Raw genomic sequence first — 20,937 nt, forward strand, 5'->3', positions numbered from 1 at the left:
TCCAGTTTTTCGATTGCCCTTCATATTTGTCGGCTGACTGACCGCCTTGTTTTTTGTTCGAAGTGCTTCGTGTCCCGGCCGCTATCGACAGCCAGGTCAGCATACAAATTTTGATCAGCGTCCAACTTTGTGTTCTCTCGAGACTTTACTGCTTTTTCTTTTGCGTATTTGCTCCTGCAACGTCTCCAAGGCCTAAATCAACGTCATTTGCCTCTGTGTCTTCTCGTCTTTGTCGCACCCGCACTGCAGTCACGCTACAGTCACGCTACAATCGCGCTAATACAGCCGTTCCCTAACATTATTTGCGCCTAAAACGTTTTCGAGCCCGCTTCTCCCCGCAATCCTACTATGGATTCTCAGGTTGTCTTGGACGTCTCCAAAACCAGGCTGGGGGACTCCACTAAGGCCGGCATCGACGCCGTCTCCACAAAGACGCCCGAAGTAGATCAGAAGACTACGGACTACGCCGATGCGACCGTTAAGAAGGCGGCCAGGGATAAGTCGGCCGAATCCCCGGAAAAACACAGAAAACCCCATAAGACAAAGCAATCTGCCAACCATGTCGTCGAGGAGGAGTCATCCGATTCTGACAGCGATACAACTTCGTCTACGGACTTGTCCCCAGATAATACGGACGGTTTTGATTCGTCTAGTTCTGAAGAGAAACCAAAGAAGAAATCCAAGTCGAAGCTGCGACATGGCTCTAATAAAAAAAAGGAAAAGCCTGTCAAAGCAAAGCGGTCGAAGAAACTCATCACGATTCCGAAGACCTCTAGTTCTGAATCCGATTCCGACCCCGAGTCTTCTGATTCAGATTTGAGTGTTGCCGGCTCATCAAACTCTGACAGCAAGGAAAATACCAGGGGCTCGAGGAAGAATCACAAAAAACGTCAGCTGCATCTTCTGACCCAGCAACAGCAACAGCAAGACCTCACGAGACTCCTTCTCCTGCAGCAGCAGCAGCAGCAGCAACAGCAGCTCCCACCCCCGATACAGCTGTATGATCCATATCAGCAATACGCGACTCCAGCGTATTACGGGGCTCCTTTTGGGAACCAGGCCTCAAATCCCCTCGGGGTCCACTTGGGCCTCACTTCCAATTACGCACAGCCACCACATCTGGGGAGCCCTCTCGGCGGATACGATCGTGGCTTGGGAATTAGGCCACCTCCACCAGGTACCAACAATGGTCTTCGACGTGGCCGACTGCATGACCTGACAGGCATCATACCAGACAATCAGCGGAAGTCGTCCAGACATAGGCGATCCAAGACATCACGCCTTGATTTCAAGCGTGTTGACCAGGTTTGGGATAGTACTATTCACAACTACAAGCTGCAAGACACTGCTGAGGGGATCACGGACCCGGAGTACGAAGGATACTTGTTCCATGTGCGACGCACATTTGACTGGGAAGGAAAATACAAGCAGACTGTCGTCGACATTAAAAGCAAGCTGCTTCGTGACAGCCTCCAGGAGGTGATAGGCGACGTCAAGGGTGTCAGCTTGGTGGAGGAGGTACCAAAGTTAGATCCCAATCTGCTTTTCTTATACCTGGAGGATATGCGCAAGCATATAAAGGTTTTCAAGAATACAAAGCCAAATGGAAAGAAGAAGGTTGCCAAGAAGGAGCGGAGGACGCTTGAGAAGAAGACACAGCAAATGAAAGTTCTTGTCAAGTATCTTGAAAGGGACTATGAGTCCGTGAAGAAGAGGTAAGAGACCAGTTGCCTAGTGATCTGCGTCCATCTTCAGATCCACGGTTGCTGACTTTCTTAGTCTTCATCCACTTCTGGAAAATGGCTTGATCACATTTGACTTTCTGTGGGCTCTTTGGAAGCCAAATACCCTTGCTTATGCAACTACATATGGCTCAACCGACGAGCCTCGCGTGTTCAAGGTTGAGATGGCTGAAAAGCATTTCAGCGTCATGAAGGGCGACTTTTACTACGTCGAAGGAAAGGCAGGTTTATCGATCTGTTCGAAATAACGTGTGTTCCTTCTGTAAGATCTTTTGCTGACAACTCGGACATCCTACAGTACTTTGAATACGACGGTAAGCGCTTCGGCTTTGGAAGCATGGCAGACGAAATTGGCGAGTTCCGCGGTGCCCGCAAAATCACAAGCTTGCCGGTGTATCCTTTACAGTACCACAAGAATGAGAAAGAGCTTCGCGAAAGACTTATTACTCGTGGCAAGAAATTTGTGGCGCTGAGTGGCGTTCAGTACAAGAGCTATGAAGGCATGGCGTACTACAAGAAGAAGAAAGCAGCTGTCAAGGTCAACATCACCGGACGTATCATGATCGATCCCAGCATTCATCGACGGATCAATCCGAATTACCCCATCTCGATGGTTCGGCCCAGCGACCATGACCTGGCGTCCGGTGACGAAGATTCCAGCAGTGAACTGGATGACGGATGCGGTTGTGGCTCCAAATCAGAGTCGGACTCTGGCCGAGAGCAACGTCACCTCGAGATCTTCCGAGATGAAAAAGGCAACACCATCTTGGCCAAGTCTGTGGCAGATGACAGCAACGAAGAAGCAAAAGCGGACGAAATTGGGCCGGATAAGAAGAGCAATACGGCTAGGCCGAGTAGCGGAAGCAGTACTGCAGACGACACCGACGAGAAGGCTGAGAAGGCCCCTCCTGAATTTGGCGACGAGGAGTACTTGCTGGCCTCGTCGGTTATATTGGGCTTTGCATTTGCCGAGAAACTCTGGCTTGAATTTACGGTGTCGAACGTCAAGGAGATCCAGTGGAACGATACTGCGTATGATTCACTGGTTCTAGAGCCGAAAACAAAAGATATTGTCAAGGTCAGCCTTTCTTTTTTTTTCCTTTTTATCCAGCTTCTCCTCTCTCTAACTCCAAATGTCTGGTGTAGGCACTTGTTGAGTCGCATAAATACCATGCAGCAGAAAGCATCGACGACGTGATTCAGGGCAAGGGCAAAGGCCTTGTTGGTGCGTCTCCCTCCACGTCCTGTCTCCTGAGCATGGATGGAATACTAACATCAGATTGTAGCCGTGCTCCATGGACCACCAGGAACAGGCAAAACACTCACGGCAGAGGGCATTTCTGAGCTGCTTAAGTGTCCCTTGTACATGGTGTCTGCAGGTGAGCTGGGCACTGACTCCCGATTTCTCGAAACGGAGCTGCAAAAGATACTTGACATTTGCCACGCGTGGGGTGCAATTTTGCTACTTGACGAAGCCGACGTCTTCCTTGAAAAGCGCAACATGCACGACATCCACCGAAATGCGTTGGTCAGCATCTTTCTCCGTCAACTAGAGTACTTTCAGGGCATATTGTTCCTGACGACGAACCGTGTCGAGGTATGTGTGCTATTCCAGGAGATTTAAAGCACCGGTATGATAGCTAACACATTAAGACGTTTGACGACGCGTTTCAGTCACGGATACATATTGCGTTGCGCTACGGTAGCCTAGACAATCGTGCAAGGAAGGCCATCTTAAAGATCTTCATCGAACGGGTCCGCGTGCTGGAAAAGATCGATCTGATGCCGTTCACTGAAGAAGACTTTACTGCTCTGGCGCGGTATGAATTGAACGGGCGACAGATCAAGAACACGGTGCGCACAGCACAGGCGTTGGCTGTGAACAAACGGGAGCCTTTGTCGATGAGTCACATCCGGCAGGTTCTTGAGGTGCAGATGTCGTTTGATCGAGACTTGAAGGGTGGGCCTGGATTCCAGGATGCTATGCGCAGTTATTTCTAGTTCTTCGGGTTTCGCCTTTATTTTCGCTACATATAATAGGTTTAGGGCCGAGGCTACGGTTTCTTGCCTTCTTTTTTTTAGTACAGCTACTACGCGATCCCAAAAACGACATCGAGAATCTCCCTTTCTATTTTTTTTATAACTAGGCCGACTCAGATCGTCCTGAGCCGACGGTGGTACACTCTAAACCGAAGGTAGTATCATCCTGAGCCAAGGGTGAGCCATGAGTGGCCATTCTGGTCTAGCGGTGATCCTTCCTAGTCTGAGCAAGGGCTCAAATTTAGGCCTCCGTAACTGTATTCAAACCAAAAGTATTGAAAAGTATTGGTTTTGCCACTGCATCAAGCAACCTACTACCTTTTATAATCTGAAATTCACAAAGTAATTGGAGCTGCCTGCTAGGTGGATCAGTAGAGCCTGCAGAATGCATGACAACATTATGTGGACATAAATATATAAGGGCTTCTTGGCGAAAGGTGTTAAAATGGTTCTTTAATTTATTCTATAGACAATCCCCCTTTTCTCCCACGTAAAAGACGCCCTCTAACTACCTAGCCGCAAATTCGAATTGAAAAGGGGTTGTTGCCGTTCGGGTCTGCATTCTTACTCTTCCGGGTAAGTAAGCGCCTAGCATAGAATGTTGGGTTGTTATATAGTGTGCCTAGATTCCTAGTATATTCCTCTTTTAGGTTCCCCATTCTAAAGTTGCAGTCTAAACGTAGCAATGCCTATGCGGGAGAAGGTTAACGGGCTAGCTAGCGTTCTTACAGAAAGCCTTATGTATTAAAAGACAAAGAAATCGTTGTCGTAGTAAGCCGCCAGTAGGTATGCAATAAGAAAATCAAGTCGACGAACGGTGTCATCGTAAAAGCTAGCCAACTTTAAAGAAACCAGGCTTATGACGACTTGAATGTAAGGGTTTTTGTACTACGGGCCAGCTGTTAGTGACATGGTGGTGGGAGCACTAAAACACTAACGTAACTAGCTTTTCTTTTCTTTTCGAGGGAGAGTTGCATGCTATGATACCCCCCTCCTGATGTAGACATATTACCCGTCTCTTATCTTGTTTCTCGAATAATACGGGCAATATATATGTAAACTATCTAATACAGCCCTTAAAAACTAAATTCAATATAACACTCGCTAATTTCCCTCTCGTGTCCGCCCTAAATCAAAAGATCTGTCTGCTCCTGTACACTGCCTCGTTGTCGGACAAAACCTTTTTGAATGCCTCTGTGTTGCGTGCCACCGTGACAAGATCCGCCCTCTCTAATTTGCGGGCCTCGGCGTGGGCCATACCCATGGCCGTGTACACCGTGTTGCGAATTTGCCGGCCGTTGAATTGCTTGATACGCCCTTCCTGATGGACCCATTCTTTAATAGCGTTCCAGTCTTGGACTATGTCCATCCTTACGAGCTGGTTGAGGAAGTCGATGAAGATGTTCTCGCGCTGGTCGTCGCTGAGTTCTTTGTACTCGATGGCGATATCTAGGGAATATTAAATTGTTCGTCAGCACAAGCCGAGAGGGCATTGCTATTAATATATGGAGAAACTCACGAATTCGACTTTGCACGGCAATGTCGAAGGTCCTGACGCGGTTGGTCGTCAGAATGAGGATCCCCTCGTAGTATTCCAAGATGCGGAGGAGCACTACGCAGTGTGGTAGACGAGGTTAGGTAACAAATCGTTTCGAGAAAGGCCGGGCAACACGGTGAATTCTTTACCTGAGACCATGGTGTTGCGGTGGATGTTGGACCCCTGGGAACTGCGGTCTTCCAAGAAGACGTCTGCCTCATCACTGTTCTTTTCGTTAGTAGTCGCACCAAAGATAAATAGTCGGTTGGCCATCACATACAACAAAAGAACCGCCTCCCACAAACCTGCCAGGGAAAATACCCGCTGCAGGTTCGCCTCCACCATGCTGCTCTCCGTGCCAATGTCCGACACGCCAATGCTAAAGAGTGGCTTGCCTGCCAGCATGGCCACACTCTCCGCCGTCAGCGTCTTGCCCACTCCCGGCACGCCCCATAACAGCAAGATCAGTCCCTTGCCCTTGTTCGGCGTGTAATCCACCACGTTTTGGCTGCCATGCGCTTTCACGGAATTTTTGATCAGTTTCTTGTTGTCATCGTGCAACATCAGCTTCTCATCAAAATTCTTGCTGTCGGCCTTGGCCAACTGCTTCAATCTGTCGATGTCCAAGTGTACCCATCGCTTCTGCTCGAGAGAATAGCCGAGGACACGCGGAGGCAGCATCATATACTGGTCGTCCGACAGTGCGGTTTCCTTTTTGGCCTTGTCCCATGAGTAGCGGTACAGAGCCTCAAAGCGGGCGCGACACTCGCCGCAGGAGCAAGTGACGGAGCTTCCTATCGGGGCCATGGAGCCGAGACGCTCAGCGGACTCGGGCTGGTATTCAAGGTAAGACTTGAAGTCGACAACAACGGTTCCCTTAATCTGTCGTGGGTGTTAGCTTAGGCGTGATAGGCGAGTGAAATCTGTTGCAAAAAGACGCGATTGTCTAACTTACATGATTTGTCGTTCCTGCTGTCTGACTATCTGAAGACGCATAGTTTGTCGTTCCTGCCGTGCTGGCCGTATCCGAGTCACCTGGATCTGCAGTCGAAATTGGACGGAAGAGACCATGATTGCTAGTGTAGAAGGCACGGCCGTCGTAGTTAAACGTCTTTTTTCCCTTTTCAGCCGTCGAGTACTCGACAAATTTCTTTCCCCGCTGAATCAGCTTCACCTTGAGCTTTTCGACGTCTTTAGTAATGTTTTCTACGCTCTTTTCTTGGGGCTCGTTGCCGGCTTCGTCCCCCTCGCTATAGTACTTTAGGGGGTAGAAATCAAGCTGGGATATGGTTTTCTTATCCTTAAACTCCTCAATGATAAAGCGGTACGGCACGCGGTGGAAATTGTTGCCATTCCAGTCGTAGCTGAACGCAGTCACCGAGAGCTTGGCATCGTTGTCGTTTGTGTCGGGGATCTCGCAGGACTGTACCAAGAAGACCTGCTCGTGGTTGAGGAACGGACGGGCAATGATGAAGGAGCCCGGAGGGAATAGCGTCCACAGCGCAGAAAATGAAATGGTGCGGCTATCCTTCATATCGTCCTTGCTTTTGAAGTAGGTGTCGAGGGCCTCATCACCCGATGACGTCGAGATGATGTTCAAGAGAGCCCGCAGATCCAGCCTGGCCTGCTTCTCTTCACCACCAACGTCCTTGAAGTCTGTCTTGGTGGCCTCCTCTAGCTCAGCGGACGTGGCCGCCATCTCTTCTGCTTCCTTCCAGCACCAGATGAGATCTTGGTAGGGGGAGCTCATGTCGGCCACCTTGCTCTTGCCAGCGTCCAGCTTGGACATCACCCTGGCCAACAACTGCTGCAGCGGTGACGACTCAATGTCCACCTCAGAGTTACGGGATTCATTACCAGCTATGGCCCCCAGCCTCCGATTCTTCTGGAATGTAAAGGCCCTCTTGGAATTCTTGGGTTTGGTTGTTGGCTTCACCAGACTCTCGTTGGCTCGTTCGACATACTCGCCCGTATTTGGGTCGTACTCGCTGATGACCACACGATAGCGCCTGTCGTCGTCAGGCTCTTTGTCTTTCTCCTTATCCTCGTCATCTTTTGTTTCTCCTTCGGAAACGGATTCGGAATCGGAGGATTCATCTTCTTCCTTCTCTAACTTTTCGGCCTTCTTGGAATTTGACGAAGCCGTTCCGTTCACCTGCTTAGATCCCTAGTTCATGTTAGCTATTCATTCCGTTCTCACATCATTATGGTCTGTCCTTACTTCTGCACCGGCAAGTTTTCGCTCCAGGTCTTGCACTCTTCTTTCCAGGAGGTCGATGTACTTCTGCTCCAGAACAGAAAAGCGCGAGTCTGTCTTTTCCTAGATACTAATGTTAAAAAACCAGCAAGAAATAAACCCAAAAATGAAGCGATGTTTCTCGTGGGCACGTTCTTACCGAAGCCATGGCGGTTTGTGTCGGTGATGGTGAATATATGCTAAATTGAGCTCAAGCAAGTCCTCTCAAAGTCTGTACACTGGACGTAATAGCTCTCTAAGAGGAAGGAAAACTCTGGGTTTTTTATACTAGTCCTATCGAGTGTAATCCTTCCATGTGTGCCTTTCCACTATTACTGTTCTTCTTCGTATAAGCAATGCATTTATCACCTTCCTTTTTGGTTCCCTGTTGTCCCACGACATGTCAGTTTGTTTAAAATCTTGGAGCCAGTCTCCCTTCCGAGACCCCCCGTTTTTAGCTGCTGACTGCAGTAGCACCTACCCAGAAGGATGCGGCTGACACGGGTATGTCGCACCACTGTGGTATTATCTCACACGTATACTCCGTGATACTCAAGCTATTAACAGTGCCACGCCCCACTTTAGTTGGTGCACGTTCTGCGTGTTCTAATTAAAGTGGGACGTGGCACGGTTGGGGTTTTTTAGCTACAATATGTCTGTTATTAAGGGTTCGAATAGCAGTTAGAAAAACCCCCAAAAACCCCGAACGGTTAGGCGAGTAATCAGAAAAATGTCAGAGACTGTTTTATCCGATTCCTTTCTCGTATGTCTACGCTGGAAAAATTTCCTATTATGCTTCGTAGATAGCACACGTAGCAATGCAGCCTTACGCCTAATAGGGTCTAGCATACAGATAATGATCGGCCAGGTCAGCCTATATATCAGTACTTAGCAGAACAAGATATTTAAGCCTTGCGTGCACACCACTACGATAACTCATAAATTACAAAAACAAACAAATGCACATTTAAGCGTTGCAACAGTGTAATCAATTGTGGGGGATTGCGGCTGCTGCACCCAAGCTTACAACTCTGTGGGCAGTCATAAAACCTGCACAGATGGAGAGTCGGGGTAATAATCAAACCGTATATAGAGGCAGGTAGTATGTAAGAAGAGTTGCTCTCATCGTAGGGACAAATTCATAGGATGAGCAGTTCCAATGGTGATAATTCACATCAGATGCCATAACAAAAATGGACGACGCCAAGAAATTAGCATCCTGGAAGGAGTCCTGGAAGGATTGGGTTAACAACAGCGCGCATAGCCAAGAAGCCAAAAGAATTCTGAAAGAGACAGGACCACGAGTTATAATGGAAGGGGTATCTGATTTTGTCGCCCAGGAATTCCAAGCCATGAAAGGGACAAAGGGAGCAAGAAATGGGACTGACGTCCAAGAAAGCTTGAATTCCATGACATTAGAAGAACTTCGCGAACACGTCAAGGGTGACATTCCCAGGCTTGACGGGGGCGTTGAGCAGTGGAAAGCCAACAGACAGCACGGCGCAAAAAAGATCAGCAAAAAAGTAGTGGAATTTGTCGATGACTTTGATTCTTTTCTCGCCGGCTTCTCTGGCATTGTCGAGGTTGTGAAACTGGTTGACAATCAGTACGGCGGAACTGCGTCTGCTGTGCTGTTTATTATGTTCGCTGTATGTTCATTCCATCCTACACATACGAGACAGACAGGAAATTGACCAACCAGACTGTCAAAGCCAAGGCTTTGAACGACAAGGCCATCCTCTCTTCCATGAAGCTGTTGGCACATCGGCTGCCAGACCTAGACATTTATTACCAGGTCTATGCGGACGATATTCTAGCCAAGATGCTGTCCAAGGCATACGTCGACGTCATTTTGTTTGCGCAAAAGGCCACCAACTACTTTCAAGGACGAGGACTAGGTGGGCGGTTCCAGCGAATTATATCATTTGGTTAACAGGATCAACTAACAAGTCGCTCTCACATTGTAGGTCGCGTTGTCAAGGGTTTTACCCAGCCCACTGTATATGCCGATTTGGAACAAAGCATGCTGCGAAATTTCCAGGACATTCGCTACCGATGCAATGCTCTGGTCTCGCAAAGAATTTCTGAGCTATCCCAGAGTAACACAAGTGAGTATGGGAGATAACTGCGAGTAAAGATGCCAAAAAGAAACATAAAGCATTAACATCCTAACAGAGTTGTCCGCACGAGTTCAAGATCTTGAAGAAACGATCAAGAGTATGCTTCATCTAATCCAGGCAGCCTCCCACCTTGTCTTGCTGACTCCAGTCTAGACATAAATGACGAGAATGAATCTCGCAAACTCCGCAAAAAGCTGCTCCGCAGTGGCCACTCGGAACCCTTGCCCAAGTCCACCCGGAACACACAGTTGGATAATCATGCCAGACTACTAGCACACAATTTTGATCAGTATAGGAACATGTTTACCACCATGACCGTTGCCAAGCTCCAGAGCACCCCGGAATATCGTGACTGGTCCGCGGCCCAATCTTCCATGCTTATCCTCTATGGCAACAACAACACGGAATGCACCCACCCACCCCAGTCGTGGCTCTCCCTAGTAGGAGTAGAATACACACAGCAACTCATCCGCCAGAGTGTCGACAGTGCCATCACAGGTGCCAAAACGAACGATTTGGACAATTTCATCGTCGCCCACGTCGTTGGTCAACGCGGTGACAAGCACATCGGCGCGGAGGAAGCCCTCGAAGCCATTGCGGATCAAATTATTGAGCAGCAACGGTGCGTCCTGCGCCGCAGGAGCGCTGCCGACCACATCACCTTTCTGGCGGACAGCCCAACCCTGGAAGGCCGAGCGCAGCTGCTACTGGCTATTCTCGACCAGTGCCCGCCACGGCCAGTCTTTGTCTTAATTGACCGACTGGACCTGTGCGCTGAGGATAAGACGTCGCGAGTTATCACGCTGCTGATGAACCTAGTACAGCTGGCGAAGGGTCGTCTGAAGATTCTGCTAGTGTTCCGAAAGGAAGTGTGGGACGTGGACAGCCGAAGGGACTTGATAGAGAAGGAATGGCTAGTGTCGAAGAAACTAGTGCTACTACGGCGAGACCAGTTGTAGGTGATGAGATGGTCTGGCTAGTGTGGAATGGGGCTTATTTTACTATTTATTTTATTTCAGTCACTTATTACTCCGTAATTACTCAGTTAAGTATTCATACTTTAAGGGATGTGCTAGAGACAAGAGTCAAAATTCTAGATAACAAGACCACGTGACTTATTTAGGCAGTCAAAACAGGTAGAATACTGAAATTGTCATAAGGCATGATGTACGAATACGTCGTAATTTCGCACACCGCTACGTACGACGTAGTCAAAGCATCACTAACAACCAAATCAGCACAAAATGACCTTAATCGACGGCAGCCTCTCTTTAGAAGCCGTTTACGAATCCTGCGAAGCCCTACTATAAGAAACTAACGCATAGGCTGTACTGCGCGGCTTTGCCTTTGTTGTTATCAGCTTATACCTGCGATACGTCTGGCCGTCAGCCAGACCCTTAAAATGCTCTTGGTGCAGTAATACTGGGCACAAATATTCAAGCCGTACTGAGTGATGAGAGAAGTGCACCCTAAGACCGCCTATGCTGGCCGCACAGGATGACATGTCAAGACCCCTCGCGGGATGCTAACGCGTCACATGACCAGTACCACTTTTCTTAACCAATCAAATGTGGAACAACTCATGCCTTCTGTCACCACTTACACACCTATATGAGTACAAGACACTCTCTTCTTCCCTCTCCTTAAGAGAAGGACAGGCACGCACGTAGGAATCAAGCAATTACCCACGCATATGTGCAGTGCGCTTGTGAAGTATATCAACACCCAAAGCAACAAGCACATTACGCCCACAACTTCGCCGGGCGGGCTCGCCTTGTCTTTCCCTCGCGGGATCCTAAGATGAGCCGGCAAGGCCTTCCTCCTTACCTTTCGGGCCAATTATACACTACCTCGGCTTGTGATGAAGGGAGATGCCTCACAGCACCTTTTTACGTATACAGGTACGTGTGTTGGTAAGTGTGTGTTGTTGGTTCGAGCTGAGGCCTTACCCAACCTCCGCTCTCACTACTTGCACTATTTGTTTAAGTTGCTTATTGTTTAATCTTATGCCAACATTTTAGGCCGGCTTAACTATAAGCACTAAAGGGGATATTATAACTATCAATTTTAAGATTATGTAGTAGCTGATAACAAACCAATCGTGTCATTTTCACTCCCGCCAATCCTATGTTTATTTCGGGAGGTGAACAAAATGGAAAAGGGATTTGCCGCCGTAAGAGATGGCGCGGGCTGATAGTCCTGGTCTCAGTGGCTACCGAGATTTCTCTCAGGGGTGTTTATGAGTGCAGATCAAATCCGTCTCAGCCTACCAACATGTAGATACCCTTGACCCTTTGAAACCGGCCATAAATGCGTCTCGGCCGAGAGCTTGGCGCTTAAAGCGAACGGCAATTAGATGCGGTTGTTATTGCCCTTCCTTTTGGTAATTGTTTCGTGAATCGCAGATCGCAGTCCTTTTTTTATCTTTTCATCTGCGAGCTGTCTATTATAATGCGATAGACCACGGCGACAGAGACCGTTCTCCAAAAGACCCGGATGGCCAATGGCTCTACTAAAGAAACGACTTCTCACTTCCGCATCGCCACTCGTCGGGTGACCAACCTAGCCAAGAACGAAAATCGGTCTTACTCAGATAAAGATATTTCTGAGAGTCGGTATGCGACGTCTGAGGTGGTCGTCGCGTTTCCAATGACCGATTCTGGTGTCCCCATTGTCAAGCCCCTGGATTTGTTCGTCTTTCTACCGGTGCGGCATGTGGGCTTCAACTTCCTTATCCAAGCCGACTTTGTCACTGATGCCAGCCGGCAAGACGTGGTGGCCGATTCTCCTCGAAACATCGGTCTAATCGACGGCATCGCCAAAGCTTTTGTCCAAGGCATCGTGCAGATGAGTGGCTCCTCTGATACAAGCAGCTCCGTTTACCAGTGGATGCGATATCTTCCGCAAGAAGCTGGGCAGAACCGGGACAACCTGTGGTGCACATTGGTGGAGAGGATTTCTGTCGAACTAAACGAAGCGGCCGTGCTCCTCGGCCGAAAGCAACCGGAAAGACGGCCGATCCGTGACCTTTTGCGCCCTACGGGAGATTATCTTGATGATGCCGGAGAGCCGTTATTTGATGATAGCCACCCTGAAAAATTCATTTCTCGCAAGTATCAAACAAGTGACCTCGGCATACTCAAGGAGTACGGCCTGAGATATGCATATGCTGAAGATATCCTCGGTTTTATTGAGGAGGACCTTCGTCGCGGGCTGGCCGGCCGGATGCAATCACCCACAACCACAGAGAGATGGCATACCCTCGCTGCAAAGTTCTTAAGTCATATTTGCGTTGGGAAAATACGAACGAAAATGCTCACAATGAAGCTGCTGCCCTTGCATGATGGCACCTGGGCTCAGCCAGTGGCCAAAACTCCCAGATCGATCTACTTCGCACAAACTGGCGGGCTGGACATACCTCCTGATATTGGTATTCGCTTGATTTCGCCGGATGTGACAAGTCCAGAGCGCAAAGCCCTCTTCCGACTCCTGGGTGTCGAGGAAGTGCCTATTCCATTCGTAACGACCATGATCATCAAAAAGTATATCGAAAGAACCGGAGAACATGCGATCTCCCTTGCCAGCTCCAAACGGCATCTTCAGTTCCTATATTTAACAGACCACGTGGGGTTTTCTGACGGAGACGACTGGGATACAGTGAGAGTCGTAAATCAAGATGGAGGTTTAGAGAGTGGAATAGACGTCTACAAGCACAACAGGGATCCCTACGGCGCCACGGAACTCTTCAAAAGGACTGTATCTGGGCCAAAACCGGGTGATGGCGCTCCAGGCTACGAGGACTGCTCGTTTATCAACGAGAAATACTTTGAAGAGAGCCCATCCACACCACAGGGACAGGACCTTTCATGGCTAAATTGGCTTTATTATTGCTCATTTGCCGAGAGCTATGTCAGACTTGTTCACTTGGGGAAACTTCTGCTTCCTGGGCTTTACGTTCACAAACATCGTCCGGAGAAATTTCTCGGCGCGCTCAAAGTCAACTACGAGAATATCGATGAGTTCAGAATTGATACAATTGGCCTCCTTCAGAGGACGACCGTCCTGTGTCAAGGCTCCGGCTACGCCGAACTTCAAGACGCCTACTATCCCACAACGGAACTGCTGAAGCGTGTTGGCAAGCTCGTGGAGCCTGGCGCCTTCTTTCCCTGGCTCTATCTAGAGAACACCACCGGGACTGATGATGCTGTGCCGACCGATTGGAAGGATTTTCTCACGGCCTTGAAGATCACCGCTCCTACAGACCTTGATTTTGCCCTGGCCATGCTGCGATACTCACGAGCTGGCTTCCCCCCAGAAGCCACGTCTTCCAGCAGATCAAGGCTCTTTGACCTATACGAACACATTGTCATAAAACAGAGCGAGGCGTCGGAAGACCCGGAAGCAGCGACAAAGGTCCAGTAAGCTATACGCATGTTCATAGTGATTTCACCATTATGTACAGTCGCGGAATCTAACATATCGTTTCTCTACAGAACCTTGTTCGAGAAGCAAAGGTGCATCTACATCCCAACCGATGCAGGGGGGCACACCTGGGCATTTCCCCATGAGTGTGTCTGGAATGCGCCGCAGATGCTGCAGACAAAGCATGTCCTACGCCTGCTTTACGAGCCCTGCCATAGGGAAGACAAGAGGGACGATGATATACTAGCGATTCTCTTCAAAACCACGCTAGGTATTGATGACTGTAAGTGGAAGACCCTTATCGAAGAGCTCAAGGGTCTCAAGGAGGCGGAATGCAACGACATTGCCACCCTCTTGCCGATCTACAAGGCTCTGAATGCACGGCGGAAAAATTTGCCTCACAAACATCAAGAAGCCATCAGGTACGTCTTCATGGTCGATTTCAGATAGGAGAACAGAACAGTGGGAACTTACATTCCTAGGCTGGCTTTTGAAAACGACGCCCTCATATGCGCACCATCCGACGATCAGAATCCCTGGCGCAATATCGCGCAGTGCATCTGGTCGACCGGGGCCAAGCTGCGCGGGCGAGCCTCTTTCAACCACCACTACGAGAGCCTCAAGGATTTTTTCGTTGAGTTTTTAGGCGTGAAACTGGTGGACCTGGAAATGGCTATTTCAGAGCTTAAATATGCGGGTGGCGAAGCGAAAACGTCGGTGGATGCTTTGAAGGAGTCCATCTGGATGGTCAACTCTCTGCTATTGTCTACACAACGACCCCCGAGCTCAGAGGACGTGGTCGGCGCCGACATCTTCCCCATCAAGATGCCCAATGGACAGACCACGCGCGGGTCGGCAACTATGGAGTTTTGTATCGTGGATCGCGAGTCGCTGGGCCAAGCATTTTCAGAAAAGGTGAAGCTGCTGGACTTTGGACTACAGGAAGTATCTCGTCTGAATCCGTTTCTCCATTGGGCGCAGCTGCAGGACAGATTCATGTCCAAGTCCGTCAGGGAGTTCACTTCTTTTCATGGTGACGAGGCCAGATTGGTGTCGAAGACGGACCGCCAAATCAGTCACCGAGCCTATGCCCTTCTCAGGTGAGTGTCAGATGCCTTTTTCAGTAAATTTCTGCATACGTACTAAGTGTGTGAAAGAATTGCTTGCCACTTCAGGAGTCCTCGTACAGAAACGAAGGAGGGCGTGCACTCCCTGTACGATATGCTCAAGGGTGCCGAAGTATACGAAACAAGCGGCATTTCATCCGACCTCAAACTCACCCAAGACGACACAGACCACGTGGTCGTTGGTGACATTGCAACCCTCCACATCGACGAAGCGCCGACCGGTCTTCTCAAGGTTTACCTGCCACGGGACAAAGACGACCAGACATTTGTCTTTGTCACAACGCTTGGCGGGAAGCTTTTTGAATGGATGATGCGGCAGCCCAGCGAGAAGATCTCTTTCGGACTTGAAAGGGGGACCAAGACCATCCAAGAGGTCTTGATGGCTCCTCGCTCGAGAACAGATGTGGTCCTCGAGAAGAACGGCATCGCGTGTATCCACGATGTTGAAGACACCGATGAGCAGGTCGACTCCGAGTCCGAATCGGCTACATCCACACCACAGCTACGAGCAGCCGAAGCAGCAGCGCACCTCATCGGCGAGGGGGCTGGATTGGAAGACAGCGATGTCGATGACCTCTGGACGCCGTCTCGCAGCACCTGCGACGACAACGACAACGATAACAACGAAGATCCAGAGCTGCACCAGTCTTTTCGTTCTTCCACGCCGCCCGGTGGACGGCGCCCTTTCGGTAATCTCTCCATCGCGGCCCCGGCCACTCTTCAGTCTGGCATAGCGACAAGAGCTAGTAACACTGCCTACACCGCTCTCCTGGAACGGGTGATCAATACCGCTCAAAACAAGACCATTCCGAGCAACAGGTCGTTCGGCATGAGTCATCTGCTCGCCAGCATTCCTGCGGGCAGCGATGCGATGCTGAAATTTGACCTCCAAATAGCCAGCGCTTCTGAGCGTGATTGCCGCGTGGACGCAGCCGGTGAGCTGTATGTCTTTGAGCTTCTGTCGGGTCTGCCGGAGAAGCTGCCCGGCTTTAGCCGCGACAGCTGGCAGAGCAATATACGCCACTACGTCACGTCGCATCCCAAGTACGCCGATATGGCGTCGTGGTCGGGGTGGGAGATGTCCGACATCACCTACTGTGACACTGCTGGTGTGTTGACCCGCTTGCTGATTCAACAGGGCTACCTGGATGGAGACTCGTGGTCCGGCGAGAGGCCGCAGTACTTTATCGAGGTCAAGACGACTACGTCCCGCTGCGACATGCCGTTCTTCGTAAGCAAGGCGCGGTACAATAGAGTGAGCGGTCCTCCGCTTGCTTGGTAATATGCAACTACGCTACACGGCTAACGAGACCTGCAGATGCAAGTTATGACGCTCAAGCCAAATAAACGAGGCGCGATCTATGTCATTTTCCGCGTGTACAACCTGGGGCAGGCCGACATGGGCCTCGCGGTGTATGTGGACCCAGAAGCCTTGCGAATGGCGAACCAGTTGGAATTTATCGGCGAGACTTGGTTAGTTGTGCCGCGGCAGAGGACCTGGTAGTGGAGTAAAAATGGACAGAAGATGAAACGGGTTTCGGGTTTTCTCAGTATAGTATATATCGTACCTTTTATTATTATAGGTAGGTGCCTTATTGTCCCGTTCATAGCCACGATCGGCCATTTCGAAACCACAATTTAGTAAATCTTGTCCAGAAGCCACGGTATCGAGTCCGGACTAAAACGAGATCACGTACAAAGGCTGAACGGTTTATCAAGAACCTCCAAGGAGAGTAAGGGAGCAAATTGACTGCAGACTGTCTCTTGTCTGCAATAGCATATTAAGGGTCTTCACTGTTGTGATACGGAGTATATATATGCGGATTGTATTGACCGCTGGTCTATTGTTACGCTAATGTAATATCCACTTAGGTTATTACTGCATTAGGCTTTCCGAAGGAAGACACCAATATGTATCAAATTATGGGTGCCCAGTGAGCGTGAATGTATTGTTATTGTTAGGTACTCCCGAGGTATGCCGACGTGCGTCAAAACACGTACTAATAGCCCCATGCGCCACACAGTACATGTATTCTTTCATCACACTGCCTAATCGTGCACGCCCCTCCTATTCTGGTCTGGTCCATTCGACAATATGTATTGCAGTACTATTTTTGGGACATTTGGAGTTATTTGTGTTAGTGGCGGAGGGGTATTTTGCCCCACCTCGGAAGGTTAGAACTTGGATAATGCCGCTTTTGCGGGAAAGCCATTGCTAGTTGTCATTGCAACTGCGAGCCCAACAAATCAGTCACAATCAGCACGTTATCATGTCTTCACGGCCTATCTGCAACGTCGATACCCCGGATCCGTGGATGGTGGCTGCCAATGGCGGCTTTTTCTTCACGTTTACGCTGGGTAACCGGGTTGAGATCTGGTTTTCACAATCGATGGAGGATTTCCACCACTGTCGCAAAACCGTTGTATGGCAGCCAGCTGCCGGGTCGCCATGGTCTGCTGATATCTGGGCACCCGAACTTCACTATCTCAACGGCGCCTGGTACATCTACACGTGTGCGGCGCCGCCGGGCGTCGGAAACGCGGGACACCGCACGGTACTGTTGCGGACATGGTCACCGGATCCCATGGATGCTTCCGGATGGCAATTCCTAGGCCCAATTCCGGGCATGCCTGACCATTGGGCTATTGATGCCACGGTGTTCAGTCCAGACGGCCGAGAGCTGTACTGCTGCTGGTCGGGATGGCCACCCGGCGACCATTCCGACACGGAACAAGACCTGTTTCTGATCAAGATGCGGCGACCCGAAGAAGCCATCGAAGGTAGTGAGGTGTGCATATCCCATGCACAGCATCCATGGGAACGGCCAGACGGCGGGCGACGAGGCGTCAACGAGGGGCCAACGTGGGTCGACTCGCCGGCCTTCAGGGGCATTGTCTACTCGGCCCATGGCAGCTGGACGAGCGAGTATAAACTGGCACTGCTTGCGTTTGTGGGCGGTGATCCTTTGCGCGCAGAACACTGGGTCAAACGTTCAAAGCCCCTTCTTGTCAGCGGTCCTGCCGGAAGAGGCCCTTTCGGCCCAGGACATGCGAGTTTTATCCGGAGCCCTCACCAAGGCGATCCGCGACTGTTCTGCATCTATCATGCGACAGAGAAGGAGGGAGAGGGATGGAATAACCGCAAAGCAAGAGTGTGCTGTCTAGGGCCAGAGTGCTTCTCACACGATGCACATGTTATAGCGCTCTGAATGTGGGCACTCTCCTGCTCAGCCAAGCAAGAAATTGCAGAGGCCTTTTCAAAATGAAGATGTTGCTATAAGGGATGGAAAAGGCAAGATTATGTATAGCTATTTATGCTGACAGTCTATAAAATGAACAACCCTGTCTGCAAATTTCAAGTTGCCGGACAACAGTATTAAGAAGGCGTGAATAAAATTTAAATAGTCGTTTTTGATTCTTAGCTTCTAGATCTCCCGTCTCTCCGCTTACGACTTGTTTCATTTCCTTACCATTCTTGTAACTATCGACAAATGGACCGCATTGTTACACCGTACAGACGTAAAATAGCTGCTGTGGGGAATATAACCCGCAAAACTCGTGCACTACGGAGTATTTATTTACCTTTACACGATAAAAGGCTCTTTAGCGTAGTTTTTTAGCACAAACTCTCCCCGCTATCCGCACCTACAACATATGCCACTAAACCACAGTTTGCCGCTGATGTACGGAGTACGGAGTACGAGTTGGCGGATTGATTTTGCACGTGATACAACAGACCTACCACAATCTTAACACCACGCCCCTTTTTTCGTATCTTCTTCCTTGGTTTGCCTACACACTGTGAACATTTTTGCTTACGTTATAACTGTCATGTCCCATCATCTTGCTCTATTTTCTCTATTACCATTGAACGCGGCCGCGGCAAAAGTTGTCAAAGCCAAGGAAAACATCGGGATCGCCTCAATCCTTGTCGTGGATGGCGTCCGCCGCCATGCCTTGGATATCGGCCGTACTCGGACGAAACTGGGAGACTGTGGGACTCTCGCAACGCTGGGACGATGCGGCGACGTGGTGGTAGACGAGCCGTACATTTCACGCATCCAATGCTCGTTCGAAGTCAATCCATCTTCCAAGATTGTCATGTTCTGTGACCGCTCGCCGAGCCAGACGTGCGAGGTCTTTGGAGATGAGGTATTTTCGCTCGACCGCGGCCAGGGCTTCAGAGGTGCGCGCAAGGTCGCCGTCACGCGGAAGATCAACACCATTATCGGCATGGGAGGCACCGGTGGGGATCTGATCAAGTTCCGGCTTGTGTGGAGGACGCAAAAGGACGACGGCGACCAGACGCTACAGCTGCAAATCGAAAGCCATCTCCGATTCGATGCAGCCCTCGACCAGACAATCGATGTCTGGGACCCAGCCACTACGTTGTCGAACTTGCCACTGCCCAGGCAATCCCGCATACGCTTATGCTCGCCCGAAGGCGACTCTGCACTCGGGGCGGGCACGTTTGGCTCTGTGCACAAAAAGATCAACGTGGACACGGGCAACCTGCTAGCCGTGAAGTATATCCAGGTTCCGCAAACCCGAGACAGAAAATTCATAGAGCATCTGGAACGCGAAGTGCGAGTCCTCGCCAAACTCACCCATGTAAGCTCTTCTCTTAATCTCTCTCCTCTCCCTTTTCTAGCCATGCCTCGGATTGTGGCTTATCCGCCACCCACCAATCATGTAGCCGCACATTGTCAAGTTCCTTGGATACAACCACCAGCTGGTGCCCCACGAACAGGTTCAGGTTATGCTGGAACTCGAAGACGGTACACTCCAGTCGCTTGTCGAGAGGCTCGTCCAGAGTGAGGACCTGGAATTCGGCGACGGTTTCCTCTATCTGGAAGACGTGGTCTGGGAAACCACCCTGCACCACATGCTGCAGGCCCTCGATTTTCTGGCCTCGCACAAGATGATCCACCGCGACGTCAAGCCCGAAAACATTCTCTACACGCTTCGGCAGCCGCGTTCCCCCTTCCCGTCCTACAAAACCCAGAGACCCCGCCCCCAGGATTACCACTTTCGCCTCGGCGATCTCGGGCTAGTCAACTCCCAGGACTATGCCAGCACGCTAGCCGGAACGCCGCTCTTCATGGCTCCCGAGATGGCCCAGATGTTTGAGAAGCTTCAGGCCGGTGGCAGGGACAGGATGCAGACGCCCAACATGGATGTCTGGTCGCTCTTTGTCAGCATGCTGTGGGTGGCCGATCTGTACACCAACAGCGAGCAGTGGTTCCAGAAGAAGCTGCAGGCTGCGAGTCGCGCCGGCAGCCACCAGGTCGGTCGCATGGTGGAGAGTTTGTTGCCAGGGAACCCGGAAAACAAGGCAAAGAAGCATTTGCTGTCGCCGTCCATCGAGGACGTGTTCGACATGGCCTGGGCAGACCCACGGCGTCGGGCATCGGCCGCGCAGATTCTGGTCTATCGCTTTGAAGGGAAAGGTCTCACGACTCCGCTTGAGCAGGTCCCAGAACTGGTACGGATGCCGCCGCCGCAGCCGCCGCAGCCGAATCCACAAGCCCAGGCCCGCTGGCCCCAACACGTCTCCGTATCCGGCCGTAGTAACAATCCTGGCAACAGCCAGGGGACAGACGAGATGGAATTGACGTTGCAACTGGGTTATTTGACCGTGGGACAATTTCCTGACAAGAAATTGGAAAATCTGCCCAACGAGAGAGAGAATCTGTTCAGGTTCAGGTGAAGA

The 20,937-nt window shown here is 50.3% G+C and overlaps 5 protein-coding genes across 5 annotated transcripts; 4 read left to right on the plus strand and 1 right to left on the minus strand.

Moving 5' to 3' along the window:
* Positions 1 to 348: 348 nt before the first annotated feature.
* Positions 349 to 3,743, plus strand: CMQ_1374 (aaa family ATPase; the record flags this gene model as incomplete). Its single annotated transcript, XM_014318453.1, has 6 exons — positions 349 to 1,715; positions 1,780 to 1,951; positions 2,041 to 2,820; positions 2,889 to 2,967; positions 3,029 to 3,339; positions 3,396 to 3,743. The coding sequence occupies 6 exons, from the start codon at positions 349 to 351 to the stop codon at positions 3,741 to 3,743; spliced, it is 3,057 nt and encodes a 1,018-aa protein (XP_014173928.1).
* Positions 3,744 to 4,914: 1,171 nt separating this feature from the next.
* On the minus strand, positions 4,915 to 7,724 carry CMQ_1180 (aaa family ATPase; the record flags this gene model as incomplete). Its single annotated transcript, XM_014318259.1, has 6 exons — positions 4,915 to 5,231; positions 5,302 to 5,394; positions 5,469 to 6,201; positions 6,275 to 7,486; positions 7,541 to 7,639; positions 7,716 to 7,724. The coding sequence occupies 6 exons, from the start codon at positions 7,722 to 7,724 to the stop codon at positions 4,915 to 4,917; spliced, it is 2,463 nt and encodes an 820-aa protein (XP_014173734.1).
* A 1,024-nt stretch (positions 7,725 to 8,748) lies between these two features.
* Positions 8,749 to 10,634, plus strand: CMQ_1069 (uncharacterized protein; the record flags this gene model as incomplete). Its single annotated transcript, XM_014318148.1, has 4 exons — positions 8,749 to 9,204; positions 9,258 to 9,453; positions 9,523 to 9,663; positions 9,829 to 10,634. 4 exons carry the CDS (start codon positions 8,749 to 8,751, stop codon positions 10,632 to 10,634), a joined length of 1,599 nt encoding a protein of 532 aa, XP_014173623.1.
* A 1,537-nt stretch (positions 10,635 to 12,171) lies between these two features.
* On the plus strand, positions 12,172 to 18,433 carry CMQ_992 (ino80 chromatin remodeling complex protein; the record flags this gene model as incomplete). Its single annotated transcript, XM_014318071.1, has 6 exons — positions 12,172 to 14,093; positions 14,169 to 14,519; positions 14,580 to 15,197; positions 15,273 to 16,455; positions 16,543 to 16,697; positions 17,476 to 18,433. 6 exons carry the CDS (start codon positions 12,172 to 12,174, stop codon positions 18,431 to 18,433), a joined length of 5,187 nt encoding a protein of 1,728 aa, XP_014173546.1.
* Positions 18,434 to 19,055: 622 nt separating this feature from the next.
* CMQ_432 (serine/threonine-protein kinase-like protein) lies at positions 19,056 to 20,934 on the plus strand (the record flags this gene model as incomplete). The annotated part of the gene is made up of 2 exons (XM_014317511.1): positions 19,056 to 19,835; positions 19,921 to 20,934. 2 exons carry the CDS (start codon positions 19,056 to 19,058, stop codon positions 20,932 to 20,934), a joined length of 1,794 nt encoding a protein of 597 aa, XP_014172986.1.
* Positions 20,935 to 20,937: the final 3 nt, after the last annotated feature.

This window comes from Grosmannia clavigera, assembly GCF_000143105.1.
Source record: "Grosmannia clavigera kw1407 unplaced genomic scaffold GCSC_140, whole genome shotgun sequence".
Taxonomy (NCBI): domain Eukaryota; kingdom Fungi; phylum Ascomycota; class Sordariomycetes; order Ophiostomatales; family Ophiostomataceae; genus Leptographium; species Leptographium clavigerum.